The sequence below is a fragment of the Pygocentrus nattereri genome, chromosome 6 (assembly GCF_015220715.1).
Source record: "Pygocentrus nattereri isolate fPygNat1 chromosome 6, fPygNat1.pri, whole genome shotgun sequence".
Lineage (NCBI taxonomy): Eukaryota > Metazoa > Chordata > Actinopteri > Characiformes > Serrasalmidae > Pygocentrus > Pygocentrus nattereri.
In genome coordinates, this window is record NC_051216.1 from 17,638,333 (window position 1) to 17,657,297 (window position 18,965).

Consider the following 18,965-nt stretch of genomic DNA (forward strand, 5'->3'; position numbering starts at 1 on the left):
GTCTTAAAGCACCAACAATACTCAAGCTGTCTGCTGCCTCCATAATAGCTTCATTTGCCTCCCTGGCTGTTTTTTCTTCCTGTATCTAAAAAACAAAAAAAAGAATGTGGAAAAAGCATTTGATAGAGTTTACTGGAAATTTCTTTTTACTACATTGCAGAAATTTGGCTTTGGGAAATCAATCGTTCAATGGATCAGGACATTATATACATCACCCATGGCTACAGTCACTACTAATGGGCTCACCTCCCAGAGTTTCACCCTGCAAAGGGGCACTAGACAATGATGCTCATTGTCTCCATCTTTATTCTCATTTTTTATAGAACCATTAGCAGCCGCAATCAAACAAAATAGAAACATCAAAGGCATAATTACACAAAACACACAACACAAGATCAGCCTCTATGCAGATGATGTATTGTTACACCTTCAGGATCCATGTAAATCTCTACAGGAGACAATAGCACTTATGAATACATTCTCCAAAATATCTAGCTATTCAATAAACTGGAACAAATCTACAATTCTGACAATCTACAAAGGTGGTTGCAATGCTGTACTCCAAACCCTATTCCCTGCCCTCACCATTGGCAACATTAAATACCTAGGCATCACTATATCCTCCTAACTCTCAGAGTTCCTTACCCTTAATTTCAAACCACTACTGAAAACTATAGAAGACGATCTACAATGCTGGATGCACTTACCTTTTCTTTACTTGGTAGAATAGCAACTAGAAAAGTGTCAATCCTGCCAAAAATAAATTACCTATTTACAACAACACCTGTTCAACCACCCACTAACTGGATAAAGTCATTAGACTCTGCAATAAAAAAATTTTATTGAAAAAATAATTTCAGCATTACAAAAAAGCAAAGAACTAGGAGGACTCGAAGCACCAAATTTTTATTTATATATATTATCTGGCAAGCCAACTGCAATATACATATATACACTGCTCAAAAAAATAAAGGGAACACTTAAACAACACAATATAACTCCAAGTAAATCAAACTTCTGTGAAATCAAACTGTCCACATAGGAAGCAACACTGATTGACAATCAATTTCACATGCTGTTGTGCAAATGGAATAGAAAACAGGTGGAAATCATTGGCAATTAGCAAGACACACTCAATAAAGGAGTGGTTCTGCAGGTGGGGACCACAGACCACTTCTCAGTACCTTTCTGCTTTCTGGCTGACGTTTTGGTCACTTTTGAATGTTGGTGGTGCTTTCACACTCGTGGTAGCATGAGACTCTACAACACACACAAGTGGCTCAGGTAGTGCAGCTCATCCAGGATGGCACATCAATGCGAGCTGTGGCAAGAAGGTTTGCTGTGTCTGCCAGCGTAGTGTCCAGAGGCTGGAGGTGCTACCAGGAGACAGGCCATTACACCAGGAGACGTGGAGGAGGCCGTAGGAGGGCAACAACTCAGCAGCAGGACTGCTACCTCCACCTTTGTGCAAGGAGGAACAGGAGGAGCACTGCCAGAGCCCTTCAAAATGACCTCTAGCAGGCCACAAATGTGCATGTGTCTGCACAAACGGTTAGAAACCGACTCCATGAGGATGGTATGAGGGCTCGACGTCCACAGATGGGGGTTGTGCTCACAGCCCAACACCGTGCAGGACGCTTGGCATTTGCCAGAGAAGACCAGGATTGGCAAATTTGCCACTGGTGCCCTGTGCTCTTCACAGATGAAAGCAGGTTCACACTGAGCACGTGACAGATGTGACAGAGTCTGGAGATGCCGTGGAGAGCGATCTGCTGCCTGCAACATCCTTCAGCATGACCGGTTTGGCAGTGGGTCAGTAATGGTGTGGGGTGGCATTTCTTTGGAGGGCCGCACAGCCCTCCATGTGCTCGCCAGAGGTAGCCTGACTGCCATTGGGTACCGAAATGAGATCCTCAGACCCCTTGTGAGACCATATGCTGGTGCGGTTGGCCCTGGGTTCCTCCTAATGCAGGACAATGCTAGACCTCATGTGGCTGGAGTGTGTCAGCAGTTCCTGCAAGATGAAGGTATTGAAGCTATGGACTGGCCGGCCCGTTCCCCAGACCTGAATCCGATTGAGCACATCTGGGACATCATGTCTCGCTCCATCCACCAACGCCACGTTGCACCACAGATGCTTTAGTCCAGGTCTGGGTGGAGATCCCTCAGGAGACCATCCACCACCTCATCAGGAGCATGCCCAGGTGCTGTAGGGAGGTCATACAGGCACGTGGAGGCCACACACAATACTGAGCCTCATTTTGACTTGTTTTAAGGACATTACATCAAAGTTGGATCAGCCTGTAGTGTGTTTTTCCACTTTCATTTTGTGTGTCACTCCAAATCCAGGCCTCCATTGGTTAATAAATTTGATTTCCATTGATGATTTTTGTGTAATTTTGTTGTCAGCACATTCAACTTTGTACAGAACAAAGTATTCAATGAGAATATTTCATTGATTCAGATCTAGGATGTGTTATTTAAGTGTTCCCTTTATTTTTTTTGAGCAGTGTGTGTATATATATATATATATATATATATATATATATATATATATATATATATATATATATATATATATATATATATATATATATATATATATATATATATATATATATGTATATGGACACATCCTGATCAAAAATATCATTCATGGTTAGAAATAGAGCAGGAAATCTGCAAGGAAATATCTGTATCAGACCTTCCATTCATTAATCACACAATGAAACAGCATGCATGTTTCCGCAATGCTGTCATATGCACAACTCTGAGGGCCTGATGGAAAATGCTGAACATTACCAATTGCACCTTAGCACCATGTAAATACACTCCAATTTGGCACAATCCCAGGTTCCTGCTTAATAACTCACCTTTAAACTTTACTACATGGAAAAAGAAAGGGATCACACATCTGCATCATGTTTTTAAGGATGACATCTTTATCTCGCTCGAAGATTTGGTCCAGATATTCAATATCGGGAAAGATCAATATTTACAATATTTTCAACTCAAATCTGTATTGAAGTCTAAAATAAATATTACAAATAACCACCTTCACCCACCCAAACTAATTGAAGCCATTAGTGCAACAAAAACTAATAAGAAATTGCTTTCAAAATTCTATAAACTTCTCGCTAATCTGGATAATACTATTGTACTTCCAACTTTAAAATAGGAAAATGATCTCAGGATCTCTCCTGGCATTGACTTCTGAACTCAAATCTGCAAAACCACTATTACAATGACATCTAATAGTAATCTTCAGCTGATTCGATATAAAGTAATTCACAGATCACATATTTCACAGCATAAATTGTATAAAATGGGATATATGACTGATATTTGACTGATGAATGGCCCTCATCAGTAGCCTTAAGTACTCTCATGTTGGACGTCCTCCATCTACTGCCCCTTCAGATTTCTGTTCCTCATCCACAAATACAACATCCAGTTGAGCTTTCTCCACAGGGTCACTGGGCTCTCCCTTAGAGATAGGGTGAGAAGATCAGTGATTCGAGAGAGGCTCGGAGTAGAGCTGCTGCTCCTCCACGTTGAGAGAAGCCAGTTGAGGTGGTTCAGGCATCTAGCAAGGATAGCCCTAGGGAGGTGTTCCAGACATGTCCGACGGGGAGAAGACCCTGGGGAAGACCCAGGACATGTTGGAGAGATTATAACTCTCGACTTTCTTGGGAACGCCTCAGTATCCCTCCGGAAGAGCTAGAGGAGGTGGCGGGGAGAGGGAGGCCTGGGCCCCTTTGCTTAGGCTGCTGCCCCTGCAACCCGGACCCGGATGAGCGGTTGAGGATGGATGGATGGATGGATGGACGGATGGACCTTTAACTGAATTCAAACCACAAACTGTTATTCAACCAGAGAATGTAGGCGAAATAGTGAAATAATAAAGATTTTAGGCAATAAATGAAAAAAAAGTTTTGCCAAATCACAATTCACGAGTCGTTGTTACCTAAATTTAATTACTTAGGTCATTGATTGATACATGAACAACATTAACTTACTTGCTTGACCTTCAAAGCTCATAATTCATGTAATTCATATAGAGTTTTACCTGTTTCAGGGGAAGCGTTCATCAAAATTGTGAAACAGCTCTGTAACCTACATGTCAAGCAAAGGGGTTAGAAAATACCGAAGCGGCTTCTGACATTCAGAATTCAAATATGTCAGTATTAGCGTGAACTTTGTTGCTTGATAGCTAACAAGCTAATTGAACATACCTACCTAATCCGTGGTTGCTGAGTCTCACTACGTCCGATGAGGAGGGTAAAACCTCAATATCTGGGCCAGGGAGTAAGAAAATGTTTGCCTGCCTTACAGAGTTTGCCCGCCTTCCAACTGGACCTGGACCGAACATAAACGCATTACACCTCATGGTTGCAATGCACCTGCTGTTAGTTAATATAACGTTAATACGTTACCTATATAATTTAATGTTTGCTATGAACGCCATTCTAGGGTTGAGAATTCGAAGCTGTCACATTTTCATTAGAATATCAACTAGCTAAGGACACAGAAGCTAACACAGTCTTAACTGGAAAGCCACATTAACCTAACATGGACCATGGTAGCTGACTAGTGAGCTAATCAGTCAGCACCAATTTGCCTTGATTTCGCTGTACTTGACGGCGAAAAAGTCTTCTTGTTGCAGACAGTAAATCGTCTCTGTTGCTTAATTCATGTCAAGCACGAGCTGCAGCACTAAAAATCGTGTTAAACACACAAGAATGTGAATTAGACTGGGCTGACATCGCATACAGATCACTGATTTGCAACTGCAATGAATGCCAAGCGCTTATTTTGATAAATTTGGCACAAAAATATACTAAGTAAATCTGCTATGTTATAACCAAGATAACAGAAATACAAAAGCTGTCTAGCTAAAATATATTCAAGATATCTGTCATTTATTTGGCGATATATTAAAAAGACTTTTGACTAGTCAAAATTACAAATCAGGATATCCCTGACTTAGTTTTGCTTAGTCATTATATGCATTCTAGATATCTACAGTTTAATCTGCACTAGTGAAATCTCAGTTTCATATCATAGTTTCAGCTATCTAAAAATATAGTTAAGATATCTTTAATAACAAGGAAATTTAAGATCTCTTTAATTGGAATTATGACTAATCATAACAAAAGGCGACTTCATGACTAGTCATAATTTAATTGTAGGTATCTGAAATTGACGTAGTCAGTAATTAATAGCAGATATCTTCATTTGGAGCTTCCATACAGCTCAAAGGTAAAATTGATGCCACACAAGTCAAAATGTAATTAGAGACATCTCAAATTGTTATTTCACCTAGTCAAAATATAATTAGAGATATCTTATTTAGTAATATGTTTAGTCATAAATTAATGGCAGAGACCTGTAATGTAATTCTTGCCACAAAAATTAATGGTAAAATGGCTTGCCATAGAATCTGGCTGTCCTGGCACAGCAGAAAGGCAGGAACAGTGGTGCTGTGACACAAACAGAAAAACCGCCATAGGGCAGGCCGTCTCATTTAAGCAGCCATCAACGGACACGCCATCGTAGACCATGTCATTCTATTACCACCAGAGCCAGTTTATGAGGAGCCTGGCTCTCCTGTTCTCCCCGTTATTATATAGTAATTAAAAGCTAAAAACAAAAAGTTAAAATAGTTTCTAATCTTTTACCCTGAACGTTTCTTTAATGTGTGATTGGCAAGCGGAGCAGCTCGTTGACTGTTCGCGTTCACTGACGTCATGAACATACATACGTTTTAAACTTCTATAACTCAAGTTTAAAAGCTCTTAAAAATGTAACAGCAGTGTAAAAATGTTTTATTATGTTCTTTGTTCAGGAAATGGTTGCATTCTTTTACATTAAAAATGCTTAAGCATTTATAAACTATGATTTTGCTCAAATGCTCCATATCTACCCATTCATTTTGGACTCTACGCATTTGTTCTGTTGGCAGGCATCAGAAAGAAAAGAGGAGAGTCAATAATGCTGTTTTTGTAATGAAACATGCACTTGGTTAGCGTTCTAGAAGTTCTGACAATATACATGATACGCTCAGAAAAACATATTGTGGTGTTATTTGTCACAAAATGATAAATAATATCATATGACTCAGCCTTAGTCAGGTCTTTATTTTGGACCAGCTATTAGCACTACTGTACATTTAGATCAGATGTGGTGAAATTTTTTAAAATATACAAATATCACGATTTTAAAAACGTGATATTTGTTATAAGTTGTTTGAAAGCTTTTGCCATGTGGCTGCATGCCTCTGGACCCTAGAGAGAATCATGTCCAAGCCAAAGTTTGGCCCTTGCTGTAATTTCACAAATTAGAAGTGGCCTCTGGACACATAATCTATGTGCTTGCTTTGCTTGATAATCCTTCGCCACTTTGCTGTCCGTGCATAATCTGTCAGTTACAGCAGTTCAAGGGCAGGTTGAACTTCACTGATATTTGTTTTAGTTTCAGAGTGATGAGAGGAGCTGGTGAGTTAGTTCCAGCTGTGTGTCACTGTGGAAAAGTCTGATAGTTCCAGTGCCCCATTCGTCTTTACTGGTCAGAGAACAGGAGTCTTATCTGCAGGTGTTAGAGGGACAAAGGTTTTATCAGAAACTAGGGGTCAGCGAAAGTTTACTGTTGAGAGGTTTTGGACACAAATTCATTTCTAGAGCATTAATAGCTTGTTTCCTGGACCTTCCTGGTGATTGGCCCAGTTGTGGGCTAGTATAAACTCTCAAAAAAGAATTGTCCTTCTTGGTTAAACACTTTGCTCTATTTTTGAACATGGAGGAAGGCTAAATATGTTATGTACATGGATTTAGAAAATGGATTAATAAAAATAGAATATAGGATATTCTGTACTCGATTATGTTCATTCTCACCCTAAACCTAACCCTGACTTCAACTTTAACACAAAAACCTAAACTTTATCCTAGACCTAACCCTAACATTGTCAATAATCAACTGAGTTTATAAGATGATGATGGTAATGTGATTGGTGTGTAAACAGTATGATTGAAAGTCAATTTATAATGAATGGTGACAGTCTTTGATGTCAACCCACTGAGCTAGAGAAACACGTCAATATGAATACTCATGAATGACTCATTGAGGCGTTTCAGTGGATCCACGCCACATTATGGCAAAGCCGCAATGCTAACAGCTCTGAAGGGCATTCAGATACATCCAGAAGATATTAGTTTGCAAAAGAAATATTTCATTGACGTTCTTTGTGACTTAGCCCTCATTCAGAAAACAGTTTAGACGTTAGTTTATGTGAATTTTGCTGGACAAACAAGAGTGAATGGATAGAACTTAATCCATGTTCAAACACGTTAAGACTTGTTAAGTCTCTTTTTCGAAACAAGCTTTGGAAGTTTACTTTGCTAAAATAGTGTGTGGATGTAACAAAGAATAATTGTTAGTGATTTCAGAACTCTAATACTGAAATCTGACTGTATTGTAATTGTTCATTAGCATTTTGATAATATTTCTAACAAGTTAAACAAAGTTTGATGTCATGTTATTGACATGTAAAGACATAATATTTGTATTATCATTGCATGAAGCTGTAGAGCCATTCTACTCTTTGGCAGTGACAGAGCTCAACCTACACTGAACTAGATTGGCACTAGTAATTATTTCATTAATCTCAGAATCTTACTTTGCACCCTTGCCGGAGCAGCAGATTTTCGACTGAAAAGAAAAACTCCAGATGTTCTCCCTAATAGTCTGGCAGCGTTTTAATTAGTCTAGTTGCGTTGCTTGCCCTGTCTCTGTTCAGTTCAGACCATTCAGAGGTTAAGCAGTGTAACAAATGGCTTTTTCCACTGAATGCAGGCTTTTTGGCTGGTGGCTGGTGCTCGTATTCTCCATCTTCCCCGCCCCATCTCCTCCTCCTCTGTGTCTTCTCCAGGTCAACCAGCCGAGAGATAATTGAGAGATGTCCAAACAGTAATCACTTATCTGGCTGATTGACCCGAAGCCCTATTCACAAGAAAGCCACCAAGTGACATCTGTTAACTTGACTTGAAAAGGAAATTGCAGGCTGCATTTGTTTAAGCGACTACACCTTGTTTGTTATAGCAGTGTCCCCTAGTCCTTTAAAAATCATGCCACATTTTTTTGTCACATGAAGTACTGATATTAAGGAGATTTCACGTATTATACGTAGTATGGCACATATGACAAATGGAAACCTTTTGTTTTTTTTTAGGTAAAACTGGACAGGATGTGCACATGAATTTTTAATTATTTGTTATGGGAGAAACTTGGTGGGTAGTCTGTATCATTTTTAATAAAGAAAGAAAATGAAAACCTACAGTCCATGGATAGAGATGTATTTCAGCTCAGCCTTTCTGTAATCTGTATATGGGAGAACAGGAACAACATGACCTTCCCAGGTTGGAAATCCAGCATGAGCTGAGGCAGTTATGTCCTTGTCTCAATAAATCATCCTTCTTAATCAAAGTAGAGGCCTCCTCCATTGCTAACATGACACGCCTGGTCCCAACACGATTCGGCATGCTCTTAATGGAGCTATTTGTATCCATAATGTTGCATTGTCACTGCATTGTTGCGTCCTTACACTGACAAACCGGAGTGACAGAAAGAAGGCGAGAGGGAAAGGTGGCATTCTGAACACACTGAGGCCAAGCTTGTATGTATGAGAGGGGTTGTTCTAATTACTGAATGAAATTTCATGTTCAGCTGTGGGCAGCAAATAAATAAGCCAAGTACAGCTCCCATTCCAGCTTGTCAGAACCCTGTGACTGAACGGTCACTTAACGGATTACTAATTCCTCCATTAGCTCTGCACAAGTTCGGTCCATTTCTTAAATAAGCTTCTCTTTTAGAAAGTGGCAGGTTGCCGCTCCACACGACTCTCATAAGGCCACTAATAAATGACCACAGCGACACGTTCAGAATTAGAATCCATTGCTTCCGTCCTTTCCTGTTTGCTATGCCGTCTTGGGAACCTCGTTGCAGGCATAGCGGATCTGCCTGAAGTGATTGCTTTGCTATGTTTTCTGTGATACATGCTTGCAGTAGAGCTGACTGAGAAATTAATATATATATATATATATATATATATTGGTTCTCTGACTTTGAAAAATATAAGGTCACTGGTGTGGAGAGTGTTCCAAATTAGCAGGTAGAAATTTGTTTTTGGATGACTGTGAGGTGTCTTGGCTCGGAGACCTTTATTCTCCCCTTGCCCTTGACTCAAGAGCCATAGATCACCAGCAGTCTGGTCATTTAAATACACTTGACAGCACCATTTAGACTGAGAGGCACTCCGAAAATTGCCAAGGATCTGCAAAGCAAATATTGCATTTTTAACGACAACTTTAGGACAGACAAGTACAGATTCTTACAAGTGCGTGACATTAGCTTGCAGAATATGTTAATGAATGCCTGATGGAAGAGGAGATGCTGTAATTTATGAATGGCATTTTTATGGTGTAAAAGCAAACATATAATCAGAACAGCTAAAGATATATGGTACATGCAAATTGCATTGGTTTAAAAACTGCTGTTTATCATCACATGTAAATATACTTACACAGGACATAGGAGTTTGTTGAAGTGAACATGATTGCATAGAAGCTGAATACCTTTTGTTTAGATCATGCAACATTGCAAAAATAGCTCTTGGAATTCAGTCTTCAGTGTTTGTTTCATGTGTTAAAGCAGCCTGGCCTCAGTCAGTGTATGGAAAGCATGCACTGAGAAGGTGAAGTGGGCGAAAATTATGGTTATAAATTACTGCTGTTTATTCCTCTCATTTCAGCCACCATGCAGGCCCTCCTGATTAAAAACCACAAAGTTCGTCGGTGGGTGGGGCGGCTCATCTCAGAGCAGGATCAGGTGCCATGGATAAGACAAGACTGGCTAATTGAACTGTCATATTTAATGTTCACACTCTCTCTCCCACTCATATATACAAATATAAAATGTGGACAATTTCTTGACCTGTGTGTGGTGTTCTCAGCATAACCGAGCGCTCTGGTTATATATTGGTGGGGTAATCTTACACACTGCTGTCCTATCACCTGCCCCCAGTGCATACACACACTTAGAGGACATGACACTTATTCAGACCTATTCACACTGCGCCTGCTGTTGGATTTCTGCAAGCTGAAATGAAACGGCTGCCCATATTTTAGGAGGCTGGCTTTTTCCTATTACCTTCAGACATATTGAATGATATCTCAGAAATGGATGTGGAACATCATTCAGGAATAAATCTGGAACCTGAAACCTTTCATTTGTACCCCTTTTTCTCACTGTTGTCTAAAGCATGCATGGTCATGTTCTTCCCATGGAAATTCTCTTTATTTGTCATCACTGAAATTCAGCATCTGTCCATCTGCATATGTATTGCTCTCTCGGGCATCTTTGCCACCCACGATGCTCCAGCAACCCCGGCTCCTCTGTGTGAGCGTCTGAACCCACCGTGAATTTTGGTAGAGCAACAGATGCTAGCGACAGCTCTCTGAGCCTAATTATCCACTCCAGCCCTGCTCTTTTGTGTGGCATGTGCACGTGCGTCCGTTCAACTTTCTGCTTGACTTTAACTTGGTGACGGGAGAATTTGTTGCTAATTGTCCAGTAACACACCCCTCCAGCCTCCGCTATTGTCCAGCCGTCTCTACGCAGTGGCTATCATTAATCAAGCCATTGAGGAGAGAGCTGAACTCACAAACCCGCACCGCCCAGCCCTGGTTACGGAGGAAGTTTTCAATTCCCCTTGATGGTCACAAGAACACAGTGGGGCAGACAAATTATGAAAGGAAATTAGAAGAGGATACAAGTTTGAGTGTGAATTAAATTTGCTCCAATCAAATCCATACATAGTTTGCAGATGAATATATCAGCATATTTATTGCCAAAAGTAGATGAACTCAAAGACAGAATTCTGTCAATGTAATATACTTTATTCATGTGGAAACAGTGTACACATTTGAACTTGAATCACTTTTAGCAACGTGATGGACGTGACCAAAATTCTGTTGGAGCATCACGGCTCTTCATTCCTTTTTCTGCTGAACTTGATGAAGCTGATGGAATGGAGACTGGTACAGTGATAATGCTTCAACTGAGTGGTGGGACTGTATTACAACCTAGTGCAACTGATGACACACGGGGTCAGACAGTCATGGAGGGGGCAGTCTGTGATACTCTGCAACATTTGTGTATGAATAGTGGGTCCACTGAGTGCCTCCTCTTCACTCTTGCTTCTCTGGACAGTTGGTTGGAAAGTGAAGTATTGGAGTTTTTTTTTTTTTTTAAGCTTTGTTTATTAAACCCTCTTCAGTTCCCCAATCTTCCCGTTTATGAGTGTAAATACATTTTGTTATACTCAGGCTCAGCTGATTGCATGCATTATGCTTACATTCAATAGTGATTTTTAGAGGAAAAAAAAGAAAAAAACAAAGTTGGCTGTAGGTAAGATTCATCTTTAATTCCCCTAGACTGTGTACACAGAAAGAGAAGCAGATGACATGACTCGGTGAAAGTAATTATGTGCCTTTGAGTGTAAGATAACCTGTTTATTGCATCTGATAGTGGCGCAGCTGCACACAGTTGTTCCTTTGTTTTCAGGGCCTGACGTGGAGCCGTTAGCTGTAAACGATCACTTGACAGTCATAAAGCACTCTGTAGTTCAGGAGCTTTGGTCAACGTTATAATGAAATAAGCAGATGAATATTGTATGAGGAAGAAAGGGCTTTAAAAGAACTGTCAGATAACTGATAAAATTATGGAAAGTTGCTGTCATTATAAAGTCTTTGGAAATAGTGAACTAAGAGTAGAAGTAATTTTTGTTTTTCAATTTGACAAGTTTATTTAGTCCAAAACAGCATTTAATTGAGTTTGTAGTCAAGCTAAAACCAAGTTAGACACCTCTCAAATATTTTATGGGGAAACTGTACCCCTTATTTTCTTGTTAGTTTTATTCTTCTTCTTACAATATTAGTGTTGTTAATTCAAGAATATTATTTTGCTCGCTGTATGTTTTGTTTATTAATGATTAATCCCTGTATGTAAGGTGATATTTCTTTCTCTGAATTATGCATTTACTCATGTCTTTTTGTTTCGCAGTTATTATTATTATTATTATTATTATTATTATTGTTATTATTATTTCTTTATTTTCTATCAAATGTAGGTCTGCATAGGTAGCTATAATTGATGATCTCTGACACTTTTGATTGTAAAACTAAACCATACTGAGCCTATTTCATTTGTATACATTAAAAATATACGTCAAGCTGTATATTTTAACTTTGCATTAGTGATATAATGGATCATTTGTGCTGAAGTGGAATGATTTGTTAGCTACAAAAACAGTCAACATTTAACTAATTGATCTCTGTTGTAATTACTTGCATCCCTTTTTCCTTTTACACTGAAAAATACATCTGTTTAATTTAGCTAATCTCCCTTCATGTAAACACAGTACTGGTTAATGACTGACAGAACCAGGTCTAATAAATTACTTTTATCTTCTTAATGAACTGAGATTAATTATGGTCCCAAGGTCTGGCCTGGGAAAGGAGCATTTTGTCTCTCTCTCTCTCTCTCTCTCTCTCTCTCTCTCTCTCTCTCTCTCTCTCTCTTTGTGGGACTTAATAATTTACACAATATTAGTTTCAATGTTGCCATTTCTCTTTCTAGATATTTGTATATTTCAGATTTCTCCCTGGCAAAAAATGCAGATTTTTAATGAAGTATGCTCATAGGATTTCTAGGTGTTTGTTTTATGTTATATTGCATCATTCACATCCAGGCTGAATATACATGCTCCTTGATGCCCTTTGGTGAAATCATGTTTGTGTTTAGAATTAATTAATGACTATGGTATCAATCCCTCTTGTTTGCTCACAGTAACAAAGCAAATATAGGACACAATACCAATCAATGCCTTAATAAACTTAATAAACTTTATTAATCATTATTAATGAATGTTTATTTGTAAGAGACACTGACTGTGTGTGATGTCCCTCCTAAGCAGGGGATGATATATTGCTATCACATAACAAACTTCTAATCAGCTATGAGGTAACCAAATTGCCTTTAATGGTGATTAGTGGAAAAACTAACCCCACTCTGCCTGTTTTATTACACTGAGTTTATAATGGTGGGAAATTGAGCTTTAGATACGAGAACCCTCTTAATGTGTAGTCAGTTATAAAACACAATAAAGAGCATGTGTTGACCAGTAGGCTGCTCAGTGTGACCTGTGGTGACCTGTGTGTGTGTGTCCCGCTCTCTGTGAGAAAACACCCACCTGAGGACACCTGTACATGCAGGGTGGGAAGGGTCAAATTGCCAATAATCCTTCATCATCAAGGTCATCGAGCTGCCCAAATGGGTAAATTTAAACCTACAGCAGAAGCAGTGTGAGTGTTGTTCTCAGTTCTTTCCATTTCTCTGCTGTTTGATGCTTAGTAATTCTTTATATGAACACAATTGTCTCTCTGGTGGTCTGCATTTTATCAAAGACATTCAGCTCAATGTTTATTATCATTTGTATGGCAAGTGATCAGCTAAATTTGATACAGTTAAACCAGATTTGTGGAAATAGCCTGTAAGTCTATGTATTAGAATTTATACTGTGTGCCATTTGGCATTTTTAGGATTTTTCTTTATGTTTACATTTAGTTTATTTTTACTTTCTTACTTTCATTATTTTCATATATGTTCAAATTTTGATAATAGTAATAGTAACAGTATTATTAATACTGTGTTACGTACTGCGTCATAATTCTGTAATAATAATAAACATTTTTTCATTAGCTTATTTTCATTGTTTTTATTAGTAGTGTTGGTATTATTATTATTACACTTTGATTTTATTTATTTTTTAGCTTGCCAGTTTTTTTTATTTAGTTAGTCTGTTTGTGTACGTTTTTATTTTTTTATTATATAGTAATGGTACGTGATTCGTTCATTTTGTTGGCATATTCATTAATTTCAACGATTTTTCCAGGTTTAGTGTTTCTGTTCTAGTAATAGAAAACACACCTGAAATAAACAGTGACTAACTCGCACTGAATCTACATGAGCTGGAAAAGTAACGCGTTACCTGTGATTAGTCAACCTGCGCACATTAGGCTGTTCCAACGTGATCACAGCTGTCGCCAAAGTAAATCAGCTGAAAGAATAGAAGAAGAGAAGAAGAAATGTTTTAACCTGGAATTAATGCACGTTCGAACAAACTCACTGCATTTCTTCTTCAGCTCTGTAAAGCTGAAGAGCTCTGCAGCGCGTGGAGTCCGTTTATTACAACGCTATTAGCCTGTCAGAAACAAAGCGCGCCCCACCCGCATTCCGATAAGCCCCGCCCCCAACTGGCGCTCAGTTGTTCTGCAGTTGCTACGGTGAGGCTAAGGACTTCGGCGACCTGCCTGTGAGCCAATCAGAGCCCAGTGGCCTTCCTGAATACGGGTGGGGAAAAAACTTCACGCTTGTAAAAGAGGGAGCTGCACCTTCACTTGGCAGCGCCGCCGCTGAGGGCTGTAGAGACACGATGAGGGAGAGCACCACACAGAGAACAGACAGATACAACCTCTAAAACTCAGCGCAATCAGACAGGCCACTTACAAGAAAGGACATTTTAGATAAAAAAAACACCGTGAAGACCTTGAAACATATAAAGACGTTTCTAAGGACGTTTAGAGTGTTTCCGAAGCCCGTAAAGACTTGCGGAAAAGCATCGTGGAGGATTCCTTCCCCATGGACAAGTCAAAGAGTTTCCGGATCGACGCTCTGCTGGCGCAGGAGTGCAGGATGGTGGGGGACGGTGACGCCGGACTCTCTTCTGTCGACCTCGCGGATGTGTCACCGCAGCCCCGCGGTTTGGTGGCTAAACCCGGGCTCCTCAGCATTTCCCCCCCGCCTCTGGCCCCGCTGCCCCCCGGTTCGCTCGCGGGTCTCTACTCTCTTCCACATGCGCCCATGTGCGCTGTCCCGCACGCGCCCCTCTCGCAGCCCCACCCGGAGCACGTGCGCGCCGCGGTTCTGGCGGGACATTTCCACCTGGAGCCGTGGATCCGCGCCGGAGCGCTGCTGCCCAGACTGGCGCACTTCACCGGTACGTGCCTCATCCTCACCTAGAGTAACTGAGAACGACGGTGATTTTCATTCAGCCCACATGATTCTGTGTATGGGCTGTGTATGAATGACATATCAACACAACTGATGTTTTCGCAAGAATTGTGTTGATAGCACTTTTTAATAACGCCTGTCAGACTGACACATTTAAATCACACTAATTCAAAGCCGTTTTTCAGTGTAGGATGGTTCAGAGAATATGTTGGCTTCCTGCTCTAAAACTCCAGTAACAGGTTAACCAGGACAGAGTCGCAGACTGGACTGAAAATCGCGCTGATTTAATGTGTGTGTTCTAATAAAACTATCATCAAGACAGTTATTGCTCAAGCTAGCTTAAATATATTGAAAGATAATAAATATGGTGATATGCTTTATATTTTTCATGTGAAAATAGTTTTATATGAATAAGCTAAATTAAAGAATTTAATATTAGATTTTTTATCCATCATACTTGGTCCAGGAATTGGGATAATATTATTTATAGGGAATCTCAGAGGGAGATCCTGAAGGTTAAATAATAATAATAATAATAATAATAATAATAATAATAGTAATAATGTAGTCTTAAATAATTATATATGTCAAATAAAGTGTATTACCATGTAGCTGTACGAATATTATTTTACTTTATTTAGATTACAGCAGTTATAGGCTACCTGTCCTTCAACTGAGTCACTATTAGAATATTGTAAATATTATATTACAAAAGTCTGAATCATTTTAAACTGGAAAATTATTATTAGTAGTATTAATGTTGTTGTTATTTTCAGACTCCTTTAAAGCTGATTCTCTATTGTAAATAACATTTTCTCATGGTAAATTGTTGAAAGTCACATGTAAAGCATTATTACCATTAATACTATGAGAAAATAATTTAGCTTGTTAATATATATATATTCCTCCAGAGTCTAGTCAAATGATAAACGTATTTAGTGGACTGTAGTAAGGACCAATACCTGAGTTTGCTAAGTGCCTCTGTAAACCTACCTGCTTAATCATCCCTCCATACCCAGCCATCCAGCCATTCATTCATTTGTCCATTCTTTTAACCTAAGGGTTGTTTGGGTCAAGGCAGTGACAATGTGGATGAGTAACAGCCCTAAACTATCAATTGAAGAGTAATTGATTTTATGTTAGATATATCCAATGAAGCTGAGTTGAGGGACCCTATGGAGCTGTAAATATTCTCCACCATTACTGAATCAGAGTTTACTGCTAACTGAACTATAATGTAAGCTTTTTATTTTTAGTCCTTTCATATCGTCATAAAGAACAGCTCTATTAAAACTGCCTTTGCCTGGCAGGAAACTATAAAGAAACACTTAAACCCCACTGTACTTTGTCAGTAAAGTTTTCTGGTAGCGTTTATTGAATTTTCATTAAGTTAATGGTTCTCTCTGGTGTTTTATTGTCCCACAAAAGCAATATCTCTGCAACCTCTCATCAACAATAAACCCAGCTAAAGCTCTTATCATTAGAGATAGAAGGACAAGGGAAGCATACGGTACGTTTTACATTTTTTCTTATTCTAATATCCTCTCTGTCCGCTTCTTTCTGTCTTCTTCTCTGCTTGTCATATCTTCTTAGGTGCACCTCAGTCCGGCCTGATGGGAAAGTGTCGTAGACCTCGGACAGCCTTCACCAGTCAACAACTGCTGGAGCTGGAGAACCAGTTCAAGCTGAACAAGTACCTGTCTCGGCCCAAACGCTTTGAAGTGGCCACCTCACTGATGCTGACAGAAACACAGGTGAGCAGTTTAGCAACTATACATAACACATCAGTCAGTCATGCTCTCCTCACGACCATGTAGGAGTGTTTTCTTGACCACTGGTACAGGGACATTTAAAAACCCTCAGTGGTGTTACAGTTGCATTACATGATTGAAGGTCTTGCATTGCATTATTTGCAGGTGAAGATTTGGTTTCAGAACCGGCGCATGAAATGGAAGCGCAGCCGCAAAGCCAAAGAACAGGCGGCCCACGTGGAGACTGAAAGCGGTCAGCTGAGCAAGCGGTCCAGCAAGGTTGCAGATGCTCGCCGATGCAGTGCACCGGACGATGATGAGGAGCTGGTGGCGGAGGAGGATGAGGAGGAGGATGAAGGTTTTGGAGGGGCCCTAAATGATGTGGGTCTGTCTCACTCTTCAGACTTTGCCCAGCACGGCTCCGAGCTAAGCTACAGCTCTCACAGCTCTTATTCAGATGATGACCTGGAAGAGATCGGAGTGGACATGAAGACTGGAGTAGGACTCTGAAGAGTCCTGAATCTAAATGATTTCCTCTGTGCAGTTCAACAGCTTGCTGCCTCTACAGCTTTTATCAGAGACTTCCTTCTTGGAAAGACTGAAACCACGCACCAAAATCCCTTACTCAGTCTACTTTCAGCTTCCACAGTATTAGAAACACCTGCATTCTGCTTCAAGTCACTGGACATTTCATGCATTTTATTGGTCCAGCATATACAGCAGGTGTACAATTACAGACTTTTGACATCCTCTACAGCATTTTGGTCAGGTCATGAACAGAAGGCCACTTTTGACCAGATATTGTTTGGGTAGTGAATCAGTCTTAAACCATCAGTGACACTGACAATGGGTGTCATGCAAGCACTGATGCATTGTTGAGGTTTTTAATGACACATTACGTGCTAGATCAGGGATGTCCACACTGGGATTATCTAGATGACAGCTGACATAAATTATGATTGTGCATGGCAACAGGCTGTAGTCTTTAGCTGTACACCAGCAAGATGGACCTATAAGGCAGGTGTTTTAAATAAATTGGTCAGTGAATGTACATGGCCTCTGTACAATATATAGGTAGAAAGGCCGTATTATTTTAGTTATTGATTCTCTTGTTACTTCGCACTTAATTCTCTGAAGGCCATCTTATGAACTGCTAGTTTGTCCCAAATAGGAACGTTTTCTCACTGTAAAAATGTCTTTGTCCTCTGTATTCAGGTGAGCATTTTGGAAAATGGAAATTTGTTCAACAAAGAATGGAGAATTTCTCCAGAATGCTTACTTTTGTCCTGTGTAGATACTGATCTGTACAGATGTGTAAACAAAAACAAGTGTAGATATGAACTGCACTGCATTTGTATGAACAGAGGGCTACTGTGCAGTGCTAAGCTTTTGTTACTCTGCCTTTTTTCTCAGAATCCATTGACTGAATAGCATAACAGAACTGGTAAATCCTTGACAAATATTGAGAAAGGGCATCATTTGAGCAGCGTGTTATTTAGTCAGTAGGCTCTGTCATGTTTATTATCGGTGTGTTGTCTTTAATGGTATTTAAGTATTATAGATTATATCTAATTTATTCATGGTAAAGTAAAGCAACAATTATTGTGTTGAAACACTGTTAAATTAAAAGCAAAATAAATAAATAAACAGGGATGACCCAAAAACTAATTCCACTTCCACTACTACTGTCTCTGTTCTTCTTGTGAGTATCTCTGTCTGCATTAATGGATTTCAGTATAAAAACCTGTTTGTCCTGAAGACCACCCTGGGCTTTTTCTGTTGTAAACATATGTCACTGTAAAGCAGTAAGCACTGTTGTTCCTTCTTCTCTCCTCCAGCCCTCCCTTTTCTCCTGTTTAACCTCCAGCTGACAAAGATGGTGATTAAAGCACCAGAGAATCTGCAGTGCGTTATGGGCAATCTGCTTGTTATTTATGGCCATGGCTCTCAAATATGAATTACTCAGGCAGGTTTACTGATAGACAAATAATTAAGTTAATGAAGGGGGAGTAAAATAATCAGCTCCTTATGCTGATGTCACAGGCCCATTTAATTTGTGGAGAAATGCTTCTGGGACCAAAAGAGGAG

The 18,965-nt window shown here is 39.6% G+C and overlaps 1 protein-coding gene across 1 annotated transcript; it reads left to right on the forward strand.

The window, feature by feature from the left end:
• Window positions 1-14,451: 14,451 nt before the first annotated feature.
• Window positions 14,452-18,543, forward strand: mnx2a (motor neuron and pancreas homeobox 2a). Its single transcript, XM_017691455.2, has 3 exons — window positions 14,452-15,112; window positions 16,720-16,880; window positions 17,043-18,543. Exons 1-3 carry the CDS (start codon window positions 14,755-14,757, stop codon window positions 17,385-17,387), a joined length of 864 nt encoding a protein of 287 aa, XP_017546944.1. The 5' UTR covers window positions 14,452-14,754; the 3' UTR covers window positions 17,388-18,543.
• The last annotated feature ends 422 nt before the right edge of the window (window positions 18,544-18,965 follow it).

Excerpts from the sequence above, each read along its gene's own strand:
- mnx2a (XM_017691455.2), top strand. The coding sequence starts at position 14,755 with ATGGACAAGTCAAAGAGTTTCCGGATCGACGCTCTGCTGGCGCAGGAG. Across the intron at positions 15,113-16,719 it reads CAGACTGGCGCACTTCACCG|GTGCACCTCAGTCCGGCCTG; the intron begins GTACGTGCCTCA and ends ATATCTTCTTAG. Across the intron at positions 16,881-17,042 it reads TGATGCTGACAGAAACACAG|GTGAAGATTTGGTTTCAGAA; the intron begins GTGAGCAGTTTA and ends CATTATTTGCAG.